Source organism: Papio anubis, chromosome 6 (genome assembly GCF_008728515.1).
Source record: "Papio anubis isolate 15944 chromosome 6, Panubis1.0, whole genome shotgun sequence".
NCBI lineage: Eukaryota > Metazoa > Chordata > Mammalia > Primates > Cercopithecidae > Papio > Papio anubis.
Window position 1 is genome coordinate 54,690,384 of NC_044981.1, and position 19,043 is coordinate 54,709,426.

The 19,043-nt window shown below is 37.6% G+C and overlaps 1 protein-coding gene across 4 annotated transcripts in view; it reads right to left on the reverse strand.

Moving 5' to 3' along the window:
- The window catches only part of COL21A1 (collagen type XXI alpha 1 chain), a 209,595-nt gene that overhangs the window by 86,754 nt on the left and 103,798 nt on the right, over nt 1-19,043 (reverse strand). For all 4 annotated transcript variants that reach the window (XM_031667144.1, XM_031667141.1, XM_031667145.1 and 1 more), the window contains exon 10: nt 13,265-13,327. In XM_031667144.1, the coding sequence (XP_031523004.1) occupies nt 13,265-13,327 (63 nt within the window). The remainder of the gene's footprint in view (nt 1-13,264; nt 13,328-19,043) is intronic.

Consider the following 19,043-nt stretch of genomic DNA (forward strand, 5'->3'; position numbering starts at 1 on the left):
TCTCTAGACTAGCACTGTCTCCGTCACTGGATTATGAGCCCCCTTGAGATCAAAGACCGGGTTTAATTCGTTTCTGTATTTTTGGCATTGAACACATTGTTCGGCACAATTCTGTTGAAAAAAACATTGGAATAATTTAAAGTCACCAACTCTATACATGAATGTGTAAAAAACAAAAAACAAAAAAAAACTCCTTCTCCAAGGAATCATGTTATGTTTGTGCACCTTTCCGAAGAAAATGGAAATGTTTAGTAATCGCATGTTTCCTGTTCTCGAGATTACTCAAAAGAAAGAAGAAATTCAATCTACGTAGAATTTGCTCAGCCCTATATGTCTACTATTCTAGTTATCACTGAATCTCCTTCCCTCAGCCACTTTGGAATCAGATAGGCCTGGAATTCACTCTCAACTCTGTCACTGCTGGCAATTTACAAATCTAGAATTCACTTTCCTCCTTACAACCACTCTTTAATGTAGGTTCTAAATAATCTTTTTTTCAGATGAGGAAACTAAGGCACGGAAGTTAAGTAATATGCCCAAAGTTACAAAGCTACTAAGTTGACAGAGCCAGCGGGAACATTCTCTATTAGAAAGTGCTTCATGGTGGGTCAGATCTGATCCTTGTAGATTGACTCATCTGATTCAAAGAAATCCATTTTGCAAGACTATTTTTAAATTGTTTAGAATTCTGAGTGCCCAGAGGAAAGGAATGTTCATAAAATTCCTCAAAAGAAAGTTACCATGGAAACTGGCTATTGATAAAAATGGTTGATCATCTGCAAAGTTCACATTTAACCAATTATTTTTATTTTATAGTTTTTTGAAAGTTAAGCCAAATGTCATATCTGCCTTACTACTTTTTTAGGAAAATTAATCTTTCATAAAAGATCAAATGCTGCTGTGCTGCCTCTCCTCTATGAAGAAGTTGATGTGGTGTTTGTTATAGAGGACACATTGCATTTTAACAGATTAAAACAACATGGAGATGCCCTAACTGTGTTCCCAGCTTACCTCTGACTCATTATGTGACCTCAGGCAGAGTCATCAATCCCCAAATCCAGGGAGGCAACACAGTGAAGTGGAAAGACGATGAATTTGAAATTGGAAAAGAACTTGCGCTGAATTTTTGCTCTTCCTTTTACTTTCTATGAGATGTTGGCTAAGTCACTTTGCCTAGTAAAGTCTTAGTGTCTTACCATAAACTGGTATTATTATCCACTTCACTTTTGAAAAGAAACAAATGGAGTCACAGGTGAAAATTCTGGCAGGCATTAGGAACTCAATAAATGTGAGTTTCTTTCTTTTCTTCAGACTCAATGACTATTGTACAAAACCACAAGAACACTTCTGCAGAATGTTACCCGACAGCTTTATCAGCCACCATTAGTACATTGGGAATGGCAGGTCCAGTCATCATCTTTATGATTTGACTCTTTTCCAACATTAGACAGACTTAACGCTAAACATGTAAACAAGGCCTCAGTGTATTTTATAATGGCTCTCTTCATTATTTCTTTGGAGGAATTACAATATAGGAATAATAAGTGCTTCTTACAATTTGAGAATGTTGTGACATGTATATTTTTAAGGTTACAATTAGACGCATTCTTAAAATACTACTTGCAGAAAGAAATTCAAATGTTGTTTTAGAAGCTACAGGAAACATGCTTAGTAACAAAATAAAGAAAACCAAACGACATCCAAACTGGGGGAATCCTAGGGCAAAACACCAGAAAAAATAGAAAGAAATTCAGAAAAACAAATTTTGGACTAAAAACCAGGAAAATAAAGGTTAAAAGGGGGAATATTACAACACAGGACAATTTCCAAGAGGAAAAAGAAATAAAACATTGGTTGACTCATAGCAGCGTCAACCTTAAAGAAAGGAAAATGCCTTAAAACAGGAAAAAATAATCTTTTTATATACCTTACTGAGTTCTTATTTTTCAGAACACACATTTCATGTCTCATTTTAGAACTGTAACTTTCCTATGATCTTTGACTAGTTAATACTGTTCAACATGAATTTTGCCATTTTATATTTGTTAGCAGGTCCAAATATCCACCCTACCCCCATCTGCAAGATATCTGACAGTATTTAAGTCTTTTCCATGTTCACAGAAAACTTCTTTATAAATGAGTCATTTTTTTTTAGGAAAAAAATATTCTCACTGCCAAATTGTAGGGTTGAAGAAAAGAATACAAAATCAATTTAATTTTCCTCCATGATTCATAGTTACAAAGCTCCAGGAAAGATGTATAGCATTGAAATGGAAATTAAGGAAATAAAATCACCAAATGTGCAAGGGTCACCAACTCTTCTGTGCCCCATTCTAATCATGTCATAAAATATTCTGCCAATCTAAATATATACATTTTTTCAAAGTAGTGAGGAGGGTAGAGATATTAGTTTCCTTGAAACACTCTAAACTTAAAAATAAGAATACATTCCAAAGAAATAATTTTGGATGTCACCCTCCTTTTAAAAATATAAGAATGTGATTTAAAGTTTATTCCATTAAATAATTTTCTTCAAAGATTTCCAAAATTCCAACAGATACTCTTGGGTACACAGCCAATGTAACTAGGTAACCAAAACCAAGTGTGTACTTTTAATGTCCACTGTGGAATCTTCTAGTTGTTGGCAAGCTCTATAGCTCTATGCAATTAAATTTCAAGAAAATTCATAAATCTCTGCCATTCTACGTATAACTAATATAGAAACTAGTTTGCTACCTAACCCAACTATTGGTCAAGTGGTTTACATACTTTTACTGATTGCTCGGATTACCTCATTAACACTTCCCATTAACATATGTAAAATTACACCTGAGCTAAGTGCTATGCAAGAACTACACTGCTATGGGAGGTGAAGGGCAAGCAGTTGGGAGTTTTTCTAAGAGACAAAGGTATACTAAAGAAAGCACAATGCCTGAGAGGAATTCTTCCTATATGCCATGCATCAGGAAAAGAGGTACCATATCCACAGAGCCAAAAGAGAGAGAATAAGGGGAATCAGGCTGAAAAGCATATCAGAATGGTAGACTGGAGGTTATCTGCCCAGCTCATGGGTCTTACAAAGGACTCTGACCTTTATCCAAGCCACTAAAGTCATATAAACCAGGGAGTCACACAATTAGAGTGTACTCTGAAAAGATCACTTGCTGCCCTGTGGAGGATGGATTAGAAGAGGCAGGAGAAAACATGAAGACCAGGTGGGAGGTTCCTGAAGGGGATAGAGAATGGCAGGTACAACCAACTCCACTCAAAGTATATTTAATCTAACCTAATGATGGGTCATGGGAGGTGAGTAATTTGGAGTTGTGGAATGATGCTGAGGTAGGTTTCTGGCTTGTGCAGTGAGTGTGGCTGATGATACCACTGACTCCAGAGGAAAGCAGAGTTTAATTGGTTGCAAAATGTTAAGTTGCACAAAAATAAAAAAAATAAATAAAATTTAAAAATAAAAAATATTAAAAAATAAAAAAATTATGGATTAACATAAGTAACTTCTACTGGACAATGAGAAGTTATATGCTACTGTGAAGTAAACAATATTTCTACTTCAAATTAAAGAAAACTACATTAACTATAAATGAGATTTAGCCTAAATCTAATCCTCCTTCATATAGAGAAAGGTAAGTAGGGGATAGATAAATATAGAGCAACATCATCCAGTTTCCGTTGAGCTAAGCACATAAATGAAAAACATTGCCTACCTTTGACAAATAATTTCTGCAGATAGAGCTAGGTCCTTAAATTCAAAGAATTTAATTAACTTTGGTAAACTGCCTCATTCCCTGAGTTAGGTTACACTTAAACTTATACTAAGTTTATTTCAAAAGGAGAATGTGCAACTTTTTAAGGTAACTTAAACCATGTTTAGTAATTCTTACTTCCCAATATAAATCTCTAGTAATTGTGCTTTTCATACTCAAAAAGAGGCAATCAATAACTAACCTCATTTCCTCTCTTGCTGTCCTGCTACATTTTTTCCATAGTACTTAACACCATCTGATGTTGTGTGTGTGTATTTATTACCTATTTTTCCCCAATAAAATGTGAGCTTCAAAATGACAAGGTTGGGGGTTGTTTTTGCTTTTTTTTTTTTTTCTGTTCTGTTCATTGCTATATATCCTTAGCCTAGAAGAGTGCCAGGAATACAGTAAGTACCCAGCAAGTATAGGTATATGACTGAGTGGAGGACAGAATAAATAAGCAAACAAATCAATAATTACTGAGTTCAACCAGTCATCACTGAGAACTCTAATAGTAGAAACAGCCCTACATTCGCATGCACAAACCTGTCTTTAAAATCACAGATGTTAGATGTGTCACTGATCAATTCTTCGAAGAATTTAGTATACCAATAACATTAGTGTGTATATATATATACATGTCTACACACATTATTGTATATACTACCTATAATAGATATGTAAACTATTTAAGAGACATGTGAGATAAACATGGAATAATCTACATATGATTTTCACAAAGGAGAATGTTGAAGAAAAATGAATTAGCTAGTCAGGCTCATCTCATGGGTCCTACTTGTTTTACTAACCATTCACCCTCTGCCAAGCCTACCTCCCTGTCCTCTTTCTCTCTAGCATCATTCTTGAATATTTGAAAATAGTATCTCTTGTTTGTATTATACTCAAAGTTCAGTAAACCCTCCCTCATAGGCTGTCTTCTGAGTTTTAAATGCTCCCAGTTATACTCTTCTGAATGAATTTCAGTTTCTGCAAGCCCCTCAAGTGTGGACTCCTAAACCAAATCCAACACTCCAATAGGCAGGACTGTCATCTCTTTCAATACAGATGTCATATATCTACTAACTACGCCAAAATTTTTATCAGCCTCTTAGGCAGCCACATTTCATACAGCAATGCCTTTTCACCAGGGTTAAAGCTTTCTCTTGGAAAGCCGTATGAAGGCATAGTTTTAAATAACTAAAAAAGCGATAAACTGCCCAAGTGTAGGATAGTTCATTTGTAGTAAATGGTTTATATTTTAGCTTATTAGTGAGATAAGAGACAGAGAGAGAGAGAAAGACAGAGGGGGGAGAGGGGGGGGGAGAGAGAGAGAGAGAGAGAGAGAGAGAGAGGGAGAGGGAGAGAGAAACACATAAAGTAAACAAATAAATCTATTTGCCAAGGAGTTCAAACTGAAGTGAGAGTTCAGGTAGACACTGTTCTATCTAGAATGTATTTCATACACTTTGTAACTAAGCCATCTCTTGTAATTCTCTCCTCCAAGCTAAATAATAGCCATTTTTTGGCCTTTAACCAGCTGTATCCTATTTTCCAATTCTTTAATCTTCATGGCACTCAGCCCCAAATTCCCAACAGCTCTTAAACTGTTGAGTCCACAACTGGCACCATATTCAGTTAAGGGTCTGGAAAAAGGAAAGCATAATAAACAAGCTTATCTCATAGTTCTTGTTTTTTTAATTATTCACCCTCAACAAGTGTACTCTGCAAACCTAAGGGCTGCTTGTCCACCCTGTCCTCCTATTCTCTATCATTATTCTTGAATATTTGAAAGTAGCATCTCTTGTTTGGATTATACCTGGAGTTCAGTGAACCTTCACTCACAGGCTGTCTTCTGAGTTCTTGCCCACTCCAAGTTATACTCTTCTGAATGAATTCCAGTTCCTTCATGTCCCTCATGTGTACAGTTCTAAACCAAATCTAACACTCCAGAGGCAGGGCTGTCATCTCTCTCAATGCAGATGTTATGCATTTACAAACTATGCCAAAAAATTGCATCAGCCTTTTAGGCAGCCCTATTAAATACATTAATCCCTTTTTCATCAAGCTTAAATAACATCTCAAAGACAAGTAAGACCCATACATTTACTCCAATTGAATTTCACTGTAAATAGTTCATTTTCTAAGTTCTCCAAATCTTTTTGGATCTTCATGTTACCTCAAATGCAAAAATAAATTCCCAATGAAATCAAGATTTAATAGACATTAAAAATCATAATAAGCTAAATTGACATACATAGGTATGTAAGGCTAAAGAAAAATAACACTGGAACTAATAAAAAGAAAACATTACATTCTGGGGAAATTTTACATTTCTAAAACTTAAAAATAAAATTATAAACCAAATTAGTAGTCAGAAGAAACATTTACATCATATATAGCAAAGAATTCTCTTAATGCATAAGATCTTATTTGTCCATATGAAATATACCCTCACTCCTACAGAAAATAGGTAAAGGACAAGAAAAGATACTCCACAAGAAGAGCATTCACCCTAAATGTCAGACTTCTATATTCAGCTGCCTATCTAAAATTTCTACTTGAATGTCTAACATATAAATTTAAACATTGCCAAAACCACACTCTTGATTTTCCTCACCTAACACTATCTCCTCCATTCTCCCATGAACCCATAATCTCCTTTGGCTTCTCTCTTTCTCTCAAACCCATATCCAATAGATCAGCAAGTCCTGTTAGCTCTAACTTCAAAATACCCCCAAAATGTAAGCAGTTCTCTTCATCTCACCACTATCACTCTGGCCCTAGCTGCCATCTTCTCACCCCTGGATTATTACAAGAACCTCCTGACTTCTCCTTCTGTGTTTGCCCTCATCTCCCTAAAATCTACTCTCAACACAGAAGTCAAAGTAATTTCTTTTAAAAATAAGTTAGATCACATCAGTCTTCTATTCCTGCTACTCCATCGCTCATTCCAACTGAAAGCCAAACTCATAACAATGGCCTAAAGAACTCTATGCCATCTTCCCTTCCTTCTCCTTCCTCTATATCCAAATTCATTTCCTATTAACCTTCCCCCAACTAGTACTTTATATTTTTGTGGTTTGATCAATCATGTAACTTTGAAATTCCCCATCTGTGATGACTGTTATTTCTATGACGTTTAATAGAAGGCTGCTGGCCCCTGTCTGCACCTCTAGCTTGCTCAGTGGCACATTAAAGAGTGGGGGGAACTGAATCACGAACTGTGACCCAGTGACCAACCCACTCTTTTGTCTACTGGTAGCAGTGAGCTATCAGTTTTCCCAACTCACTTCCTGAGCCTATTAATATAGAAAATCATCTCTAGAATTCTACAGCTTAGTCTACTTCTCTCTTAGCCAATATGATGGTCTTCAAAGAATCCTAAAATATCAGATTAGAGAGAACCTGGGCCTCATCTGGAACCATCTTCTCATTTTCCAGACAAAGAAACTGAGGTCCATAGAAGCAAAGCAGCCTATGTTCAGCAAAGAGAAACAATCTCAGATCTCTCTAATGACCAGCTTGGGCTTTTGCTTTAGTAAAGTACTTTACTTCATAAAGAGTAACTAGGCTGGGTGTGGAGGCTCACGCCTGTAATCCCAGCATTTTGGGAGGCCGAGGTGGGTGGATCACAAGGTCAAGAGATCAAGACCATCCTGGATAACATGGTGAAAACCCATCTCTACTAAAAATGCAAAAAAATTAGCCAGGTGTGGTGGTGGGCACCTGTAGTCCCAACTACTAGGGAGACTGAGGCAGAAGAATGGCATGAACCCAGGATGCAGAACTTGCAGTGAGCCAAGATTGTGCCAGGCACTCTAGCCTGGGCGACAGTGAGACTCTGTCTCAAAAACAAAAAAAAAAAGAGTAACTAATGATAACAGAAAACAGAAATGAGCACTGTAAAAATATAAACTTCTATAAACTCATAAGCTAGGGCTATTTCCACATATGGCCTTCTTTAACAAATCAATGCCATATCTCTATAATGCCTTCAGTAGTTGTACTCCTCTGAATTACCTGGCAGGATATATAAATATTTCCCCTACCTCTTTTGTAATGTTAAAATAGTAAAGCAATAACATGTTCAGACACTGTGATAATAGAACTTATTTAACTGACAGAGAACTGAGAAAGAAATAGAAGGATCCGAAATGCTATTTAATTTTGGTTGAAGGCACTTTTCTTATGAAAATTAGTATTTCTCCAGAGTGAAATAATTTCCTATTTAAAGTTTCAGTTGGCTTGGCCTGGTTATAATGTGTGAAAGAGATTCAAATTGCTCATTGAGGGGGGTTGCACAGAAACAAGTCCAAACAAAGCAGAATTCCCTTCAAATTGTTCCATCCAAGTTTCCTTGGTCCAGATGGCTCCAATAGCCAGCCAGAGGCCCCACCCACACCTTCCCACTCCCACTGGGTGCTGGCCTTGAACACATACTAATGACCCTCAGCTGTTTTGGCTCCCAGGCTTGCTTGTTCTTCCTGCCTGACCACCCAACCTCACATCCCCTGCAGAGGAAAAGAAATGTGGGGGAGGTAGGGAGACTGGGGGGAGGGGCTGGATATTTAAGAAAAAGTCATACCTTTGGGAAGACAGGATTTGGGCTGATGTGTCAGTTTCCTACTGCTGCTATAACAAATTACCCCAAACATAGTGGCTTAAAATAACACCAATTCATTACCTTACAGTTTCAGAGGTCAGAAACTGAAAGGAATCTTATATACAACTAAGGTGCCAGCCAGACTGCATTCCTTCTGGAGGCTCCAGGGCAGCTTCCATTTTCCAACTTCTAGAGGCTCCCATCATTCCTGGGCTCACGCTTACCTCACTGTGCTCTTTGCTTCCATCATGGACTCTCTTTCTCCGACTCCGACACTCCTGCCTCCCTTTTATAAAGACTTCTGTGATTATATCTGGCTACCCAGATAATCCAGGACAATCTCCCATCTCAAGATCATTGAATTAATGGTATCTGCAAAGTCCCTTTTGCGTGTAAAATAACACATTTACAGGAGTTAAAGATTAAGACATGGACATCTTTGAGGGACCATTATTCTTCCTACCACAGTTGTGTTTTTCTTTGAGACTACTATCAGATACTACCATAGTTACCTACACATAAAATCATACACACAGACACCAAAACACATACATGTACTAAATGAGATGAGACAATAAATAAGTCTATTATAACTTAGAGTCATAGAGTAATATCCATGAGTATTATATCAGGCTAACAATAATTCACCTCCAGTGCTTCATGCATGGGAAGAGGTTTTTTTAAACAAAGAAAACCAAGGGCTGATAGCCTGTGGAAGGCCTGCTCAGCACTCACTTCCAAACATTACCCAGGATTTTTTTGTCACTAAAAAGAAGACCTAACTCATTTAGCAGTGCTGTCTGAGAGCTCTGTGTCATTTTGAGGCATCAGCAGATGACATCGGTGTGTGAACTGCATTGGCTCTGGAGTCAGTACAGCACTTCAGCTGCCAGTCTCAGAAAAAAGTAGGTCCCAGGAAAGGGGTCTGCAGGCCAACGAGGCTCACATTTATAAAACTCAGCTCACCCAGTGTAATTAGGGCAAAACTCACATGGGACCTCAGGGAAGTATCTTCAGTGAGATTAAGGAATTGACGTGAGGAAAGGCAGTAAAGTCATATGACCTCTTAAGTAAAAGTGAGAAACGAATGGGCTATAAGAGAAATTATAAGGCAAATGTTGGCATATAATGGGGGTTGAAGATAAATACAAAAGAGGAAAGGTTAGGTTTGGAGTCTATTCCCTCAATTCAATTTTGTTCAAAAAGAAGCTGTCTTATGATAATTCCCTCAATTTATTCCCCCAATATAGCCCACATTTTAAAGTGCCATCAGCTTGACCTATGTCTCATATATTTAATTGCCCACACTCTCCATCCAGGCCAAGCTCTACTTTTGTAACTAGAATCAACGCCCTCCAACCTACCTATGGATTTTCCTCCTGAAAATATCCCCTATCTTCCAAACTTTGATTTTTTTCCTTTGCCTCATTTTCATCATTATAAAAACATGCTACAATATCTCCCATTTTTTAAAAACCCTGCCTTTAAAACATTGTGCCAATTCTACTGCTCTGTGTCTCTGCTTCCTTTTATATCTCTCAGAAAAAAAAGCATCTATATTCACTGCCACCCTTTTTCTTATCTCCCACTCTGTGCTTAATTCATTTCAATCTGTTGTTTGTACTATCCTCCCTGAAATCCTACTCATCAAGGTCCTCAAATACTCTCCTATAGCAAATCCATGGTCTAGTCATAGGCCTCATTCTTCTGGATCTCTTGACAGCAATAATACGCCTAATAGAATGACACTCCCCTGGTTTTCCTCCCATCTCACTGATCAGTCTTTCCCAAATTCCTGGGCTGGACCCACTTCCACTTTTTCCCCTGTAAGAGAGCCCTGTGGTCAATCCCCTGCCACTTTCTCTTCTCTATTTATCTGTATTCATTTCTTAAGTGATCTCATCCACTCTCATGGTTTTGCATACATCTGCATGAAAATAAGTCCCAATTGGCCACCTCCAACCTGTCCAAAAATATAGTTCCAATTCCCACCTGCTATGGTTTGAATGTTTGCCCCTTCAAAAATTCACATTGAGATGTAATTGTTATTGTAACAGTAATAATATGTGGAGTCTTTAAGAGGTAGTTAGGTCATAGAGACATTTCCTTCATGAATAGATTAAGGTCATTATTGTGGGGAGTGGGTTAGTTACCAAGGGATTGAATTCTTGATAAAAAGGATGATTTTGACTGACTCCCTTGTTCTCCTGCTCTCTCCCACTTCACTACTTCTCACTCACACTCTCATCATGTGATGATTTCTGCCATGACCTTGCCAAATACTAGTGTCATGCTCTAGGACTTCCCAGCCTGCAGAATCATGAGCCAAATAAACCTTTCTCTATAAATTACTTAGTCTGTGATATTCTGTTATAGCAACAGAAAACGGACTAAGACATGTCTATAAAACTTCTATCTCCCCGAGTCTCGCACAGCACAGTAAATGGCACCACAATTCACCCAGTTGCTCAAGCTATACTCCTTTGATTCTTCTTTGATTCCTCTCTTCCTTTCATATCCTATATCTAAATTTGCTAGCAATTGTAGTCAGCTTTCCATTAATAACCCAGAATCTGACTTCTCCATTCTCCCATCATATCACCCTATTACAAACTACTCTTACCACTCACAATCATGAAACAACCTCCTGCGTAGTCTCCTTTCTTCTACCCTTGACCCCATATAATCTACTCTCCAAATAGCATTATATTTATCCTTCTAAATCATAAAACAGATCAAATCACTGTCTTTATCAAAGTCTGTAACTCGATTGCCCTCACACTCTGAATCCCTGTGAGTCAGCTGAAAAAATGCTGCCCCAGCAACCACACAACATCACCTTAGCTCTCTGCATCTACAGGTGGCTACCACTTTTGTTTACCCCTTCAGCCTCCCTGCTTTTTAAGAAAAACAAATTTCCCCAAGTTTGCTTTCTTTTTTCTTTTTTGAGTTCAGGGGTACACGTGCAGGTTTGTTACACAGGTAAACTTGTGTTATGGGGATTTGTTGCACAGATAATTTCATCACGCAGGTATTAAGCCTAGTACCCATTAGTTATTATTCCTGACCCTCTCCCTCCTCTCACCCTCCACCTTCCAATAGGCTCCAGGGGGTGTTGTTCTCCTCTATGCGTCCATATGTTTTCATCATTTAGCTCCCACTTATAAGTGAGAAGATGCGGTATTTCGTTTTCTGTGTTAGTTTGCTAAGGATAATTACCTCCCTTTTTTGATAATCTTTCTCTAGAGAGGTTTACCTGTTTATCCATCCTCTTCCCATGCAACACTAGTATAAAAAGTCTTAGCACATTACTACTTCTTCAAAATCTGGCTAGTTGTTTTTTTTGTTTGTTTGTTTGTTTGTTTTTTAATTTCTTAGGAAATCTCTCTCAGGAACTTAAGCAACTCTTTCATCCTCATGGTTAAGGTATTGATGATTTTGCATTATATCTATGGTTCTTTCATTCCTTGAACAATTTTGATTCACAATGCAAACATTCTCACTCTTTCATGGTAAGAATTAATGCCTCATGATAAAGAAAATCTCAGGAAATGCTTCATTTTGGTGACAATTACAATTTGACATTCAAACATTCAAAAGCTAATTCCTCTTCATTTTATTTTGAGACAGAGTCTTGTGCTGTCACTCAGACTGGCATGATCTCAGCTCATGCAGCCTCCGCCTCTCGTGTTCAAGTGATTCTTGTGCCTCAGTCTCTTAAGTAGCTGGGACTATAGGTGTGTGCCACCACACCCAGCTAATTTTTTTTTTTTTTTTTTTTTTTTTAATAGAGATGGGGTTTCACCAAGTTGGCCAGGCTGGTCTCAAACTCCTGGTCTCAAGTGACCCACCCACATAAGCCACGTGAATTGCTGGAATTATAGGCATAAACCACAGTGCCCAGCCAAAAGCTAATTCTTAATGTTTACTCTTATATACATGCTGATAGTGACTTAACTGTAAATATTTGCCTAAAGTGCTTTAAAGTTTATTTATGTTCCCTTTACATCTCTAAAGTTTCCTTGAGCCTTAGAGGATATTGTATTTTTTAGTCAGACTATAAATATATTCCAGTGTATACATTATTAGGAAAATAACATTACCTTTAAAAGGGTTTTTAACTTGAAAGCTTCCACAGATGTGTAGAGAAAAGACAACAGAATTTCTAAAACCAGCCCTTCATGATACTGAGAATTCACTGGACAGTATTTTTTTTTTTTTGTAGCAAAGATGTATGCAATTTTGAAGTAAGATAACTAAAAGCTAACTAGGACACTAACTCTATTCCCGAGCTGGCCTTAACATTCTCTTCATCTTGACTAAACTTAGGCAGCTTTCTTCCTGACTGTGGATCCTGGACGTCCCTTTTCCTTAGAGCATTTGCTTTAGAGAACTTACAATTGTAAATTCCTTCTCTGCACCTTTGAAATGTAAATACTCTAAAAAGCTCTAAAAGCTACTTGTCAATTTTATAACCCAGAAATGTCTTTCTCAAGGACCTAAGAGCCACCCCTTTGAAATGTAATCATCAAGGAAGATAGTGTCCCCACTATCTTCCAGTCTCTGAGGGAGGGTATGTATGTAACTTTGATGAGCACCAATTAGCAAAGGGAGATGGCCTAATCACAGAGGAAAACATTTGCAAACTGTGGAATAACTCAATGTGCTTAAGTCTATTGATCAATCTCCCATCTAAAGTCCTCTACTACTTGTCCATTAACTTGTCCTAATGCTTACACACCCCAGCTCCTTTTGTTCCAACAAAGTTGAGTTCAGTCTCTCCTTCCTATGGCAGCAGTCGTGAATAAAGCTTTCCTTGTCTGTTTAACTTTGCTCAGCAAAACTTTTACTTTGACACTACAATCCCAGATATACCGGAGATGACTAAGCTTTCAGTACTCACAGGCTTACCATCTTGACCAGGTTGTCCAGGGTAGCCAGGGTTCCCAGGCAGTCCAGGGTCACCCTAAGCAGGAAGCAAACAAACTTTTGAGTACAAAACAAACAGGCACATTGGTGCAGTCAGGATCAATAAAAGTTCAAAACCAATTCCATTATTTGAGGCTTTTTGTATGTTAAAAACAAAAGTAAAAAAAAAAAAAAAAAAAAAAGCCCAAAAAGCCATATTTTAAATGCTTACTTAATAAATAATATATCTTATTATATTGAACTTTCAATGATTTATTTATGTGACCACACCAAGTATAACTATAGCAAGTAAAGTACTTTTCACTGATGCAAAATGTGCATATTTATGGTAGGATATATTTTTAGAATTCTGAACAAACTGTAAAGTATCATAGCAAATATGGTCTCCACGATAGCAATATTTGACTCATAAGACCTTTTTTTTTTTTTTTTTTTTTTTGAGATGGAGTCTTGCTCTGTCACCCAGGCTGCAGTTCAGTGTTGCGATAGCTCACTGCAATCTCCATCTCTCAGGTTAAAGAGATTCTCCTGTCTCAGCCTCTCAAGTCGCTAGGACTACAGGCATGTGCCACCACATTTGGCTAATTTTTATATTTTTAGTAGAGATGGGGTTTCACCATGTTGGCCAGTCTGGTCTCAAACTCCTGACCTCAAGTGATCTGTCTGCCTCAGCTTCCCAAAGTGCTAGGTGAGCTACCGCGCCTGGCATATAGACTTCATTATATCCTATAGGTTCTATATATACGGATATTGATGTCCTACAATACAACTTAACTCATATTTATTTTAAAAATAGTCTGTAGACCATGTGATCTCTCATGTAGAATTCAAGTTTAAAGCTGCATAACTATCATTTCTTTCAATCCTGTAAGTGTGTTGCTGCGTTACTTTGTCTATACTTGCAATCTCAAATTAATATAATATTACTATGAGAGCAAGGCCCAGGCCAAACAACTCTATTCCAAGTCCCATAATCCTTGAATACATGTAATATTTGAATGAAGAAAAAAAACCTTTATCCTCAAAAACCTAAGATCTTTAAAGAACACTGTTTAATATCACATGGCAATGAGCTCAGTCACACTCTACGGAACTCTTCCATGTTGTCCAATGGCCAGTACTGACCATTCCGGTGGCCACCATCCATGTAAAAACAACATGAAAGCAACACTTTTTGTGAGGTAAGGATGTTTTATAACTTAATTCTAAGAAACACTAAAAAATATCATAGGCATCTATCTATGAATTCGTGAAATCTAAATGGAGCATCCTGCTGAAAAATAGGAAGTCGCTGCCATAAGTATCAGGGTGTCCCTCTAGAGAGGCACATGATTTCTATTAATTCTTCACTTTTGGAGTTTTTTTGTTTTGTTTTGTTTTTTGAGATGGGGTCTTGCTTTGTCACCCAGACTGGAGTGCAGTGGTGTGATCACAGCTCACTGTAGCTTCAACCTCCCAGGCTCAAGTGATCCTTCCACCTCAGCCTCTCAAGTAGCTGGGGTTACAGGTACAAGCCATCATGCCCAGCTAATTTTCATATTTTTTGTAGAGGTGGGGTCTCACTATGTTGCCCAGACTGGTCTTGAACTCCTGGGCTCAAGTGATCCTCCTGCCTCAGCCTCCCAAAGTGGTGGTATTACAGGTATGAACTACTGAGCCTGACCTCTTTACTATTTTTTATCAAGAAATCATTCACATAGAAATCAATCACCTACACTGTGATTAAGGTATTATTATAGAGCCAAATTTCATGGAAATACTACTTCAGACTCTTGGCTAGGGAGATTTGTTCCTGAAACAACAGGAGAAAAAAAAAAATGGAAAGAACTAAGTGAACTCTAATAAGGAACCAATAAAGCAGGGATGAGCTGTTCACTTAGCAGCTGCCCCCCAAGAGGCTTAGCTTGAGGAAAGGCTGAGAAGAAGGCAAATGTCATTTTTAAAAGACAGAAAGAAGAGTTGTAAATTCAAGGGGGGGAAATAATGCTGAACCATGAAATGTCTCGCTGAATAAATATAATTTGTATTTCTAATCCAAGGACTTGCAATGCTGGCTGGGCATTAGGAAACAACTTTGTCTCTAGGGAGTTAGAATTTCTCTCTTATTTTTGAGAAGGTGCACATTCATCTGCAGCCTCCCTGCCATCCCTCCTTATCCATGTGCTGACTGGACTGGCCACCTTTCAAGAAATTCCAACTTTTTCTTCTCCCTGGAATAAATTTTTTTCTCTTTTTCCACTCTAGAGCTAACACAAGAAAATTCTCCTCACTGTACCTTTCTTGTTACTCCATTTTTTCCTGGTGTCGTTTTCTACTGAAAATCTATGACAGCTCTTAAATCACTTAGTCATCACTAGTGTTTTCTCAAAGTTTTCTTTTAGTTAGTCTTCATTTATCATTTGGATTGAGACTGTAGCAAAGTCTGAATTACTTTTTTTTTTTTTTTTTTTGAGACGGAGTCTCGCACTGTCACCCAGGTTGGAGTGCAATAATTGCATGATATTGGCTCACTGCAACCTCCACCCCCCAGGTTCAAGTGATTCTCCTGCCTCACCCTCCCAATTAGCTGGGATTACAGGCATGCACCACCATGCTCAGCTAATTTTTGTAATTTTAGTAGAGACGGGATTTCACCATGTTGGCCAGGCTGGTCTCAAACTCACACCCTCATGATCCGCCCACTTCCGCCTCCCAAAGTGTTGGGATTACAGGTGTAAGCCACCATGCCTGGCCTTACTTTTTTTTTTTTTTTTTTGCTACAATGCTGGGTATCAAGTAGAGATTCAATAACTACTTTTTGTCTGATGTGCTTCAAATACAATCTGTCATTGACCCACTCATTTGTAGAATAGTAATTATCAGCAAAACCTAAGATATCAAAAGGATTTGAGAGGGTTTAATCTCTATCATCATCAGGCTGAAATAAAAATTTGGCACAGAAAAAGGACTTGTGCTTTTTATGCTGCATAAAATTATGAAAAATATATTTAATAATAATGTTTCCAGTTAATCAAAATTAAGTTCCCGAATGAAAACATTACCCACAAGATAAATCCAATGTGACTTCATAAAGACCATAACACTGGTCAACAGCCCCAAGAAGAAAATAATTTCTTGTAGGTTCTGCTATTGCTGTTAGATTTTACTGATTATTTTGACTATTGCTGTCACTAAGTTATTTGCAAAAACTCAGGTAGGTTTGGTATTGTTCCTAAAAAACTGGAAGGATAAAGTAAAATCCTAATTAATATAGCTGACTGGAGAGAAGGCCAATTTTATTACTCTTAATAAAAGCTGACACTCAACCTTTATTGACTGTTATGCACTAAGCTCTGGTCCAACAGATTTGCATATATTGAGTTACCAAATTCTCATAATAATCCTATGAAGCAGATACTTTTATTATTCCCATTTTCTATGTAGGAAAACTGAGGGCCGGGAAGGTTAGGGAACTTGCCCAAGGTCACACAGCAGTGATAGAGATGGGATTCAAACCCAATCAGTTCAGCTCCAGGGTCCAAGCTTTTAAACACTACCATTCCTGTCCACAATAATACACTGATCAGAACCAGACTGAGGAATGCTAGAAAATTTAATATGGAAAAAATTCCCCAATACATTAAATTAGACACATGACTTATTATTATAAAACTGTGACTAAGTTCCCAATCCACCTTATTCTAATTTAGTTGAAACATTTGTACATTTTGAGTTTTCAAAAATATGTACTCAGCTGAAAAGCAGTATCTATTTATGTTTATTTGAATTTGTGCCACTGGATTTTTAAGTTGTTGACAGGAGTGGAAATGTCATGGACTAAACTAAAACATCTCTGAATATGGTCTCTTAAGTAATGTAAATATAAATAAAGTATGAAACAGTTGTGCTTATAAAAATAAGCTAATATTTTAAGTTGTTCATCCAAGGCAAAACTTTGGAATTCTTCATATAGGCCCAAATATGATGTTTATAAGCCTTCATTTCAAAAACCTTATGCCTTCATGCTACCCCTCTGGTCTCCACAAGAACATCTGACCTAAGACGTATTACATTCTCCAAAGCCAACCTCTTTCCTCCCTCAGAACCCAAGTACCACGCCCTGAATCTAGAAGGACTCTACTCAGTCTGAAAACTTTTAACATAAAAATGTAAATACCCTTGGCCCTTGAAATTTTCCAAAGGCTTTTGTGTTTTAGACAGAGGGTACCTTGATAGTCCCAATGAATCTCTAATTGGCAAAATTATTAGGGTGTAACAAAGGGTATCAACAGAGATATGGCTATAGTAAAAGTGGTATCTCGGAGCAAAGAAGTTATTAAAAAATTGTCCTAACCTGAAAAAAACAAAAATGTCTTCTTTCCACTTCTGATATTTAAGACTAGAGCAAATGCAGGAGTTTGTTCCCACAAATGTTCCTCTGACTACTGAAGTAGGGGAAGAAGCTGTCATTTGCATGCATGGGTCATTTGAAAGGAAGTTATTTGCAAGCTGGGATTGAGCTGGATCTTTCTTGCAGAACAGAAGCGCATTCCACATAGGTTAAATGGGGGGAGGGGTGGATCTTATTGTTTTGACAATTTCACAATTCCTTTAACAAAAATTATTCCTGTTAAGCACTGTGCCAGACTGGAGTGTCAAAGGAGAATTTTCTTTTTATTAACCTTTATTGTGAACAAAAGACGGGCTTGCATATACAAATGATTCCAACGAATTCATTAATCATTCCCTATGTTTGTCATTAGGGATAAAAAATAAGCTATTCTTCCAGGGGCTCACAGTCTAGTGACAGATAATTTTTTGATGCCTGATAAAAAGTCAATGACATGATTAGTCTAAGTGTGGTGTACCTGGTCATTTTGACCTGGTTTTGCCACAGTGTTGTCACATTTTCCAGAAATCTAAAGAACTTCCAAAAAAAAAAAAAAAACTATCTTAGAATCAGCACTTCCCCATTTATCGATACAAAAATTTCTGCTCTGTTTCAGTCTCGACCCCACACTTACCTCCTAAAAGTCTATTTCTGGCTAACAGAAAAGCTAGATCTGTTCTTTACAGGTCACTCTATTTGATGGACTTCTGCAAAACTTTCCAGAAAGCATATAACAAAAATGGCCAATAAGCCTCAGTGGAACCTAAAGTAAACTCGTCTCATCTGTTTTAATTCAGGTTCTGTTGAACTAATTAAAACTCTATCAACTTTCAAAGCCAGGAAAGAAGTGCAACTTAGAGGGTTGCTAGGGATTCTGTTTTTTACATACAGGTCTGTGTTCTGGGTAAGGAACCACTTCCAGGATAAAGAGCCCTAAATGGATGGAAGAGTGTGTGTGTGTTCCTGTCCTCCTGCCAGATTTTCTGAAGAAAATGGAAAGCAGATCAAAAAGGCACGCCAACTTGAAGATTGGTGGAAAACTGCAATTTCACTTAGAGTAGTAGGTGGCAATAGGGCTAGATTATGACTAAGAAACGAAAATGAAAATGAGAAACACATGAAACTTGAAAATATTAAACATTAGAGGTTTCATCAGATAAGACAATGGGTGTGCTAAAAATTTAGTGTAGAAAGTACATGAGTAAAAATAGGTGACACTACAAGACATCTATTGGACCACAAATGACAATCAGAAAACATCAGAGGCTTCAGGTGCCTCCCAAAAGTGAACAGCCTCTTGGAGACCCTGGATATGGTGGAGGTGGCTTGAATCTCACTGAGAGTCAGAAAAGCACTGTAGGCTTTGATAGGTCAGATAGCACGG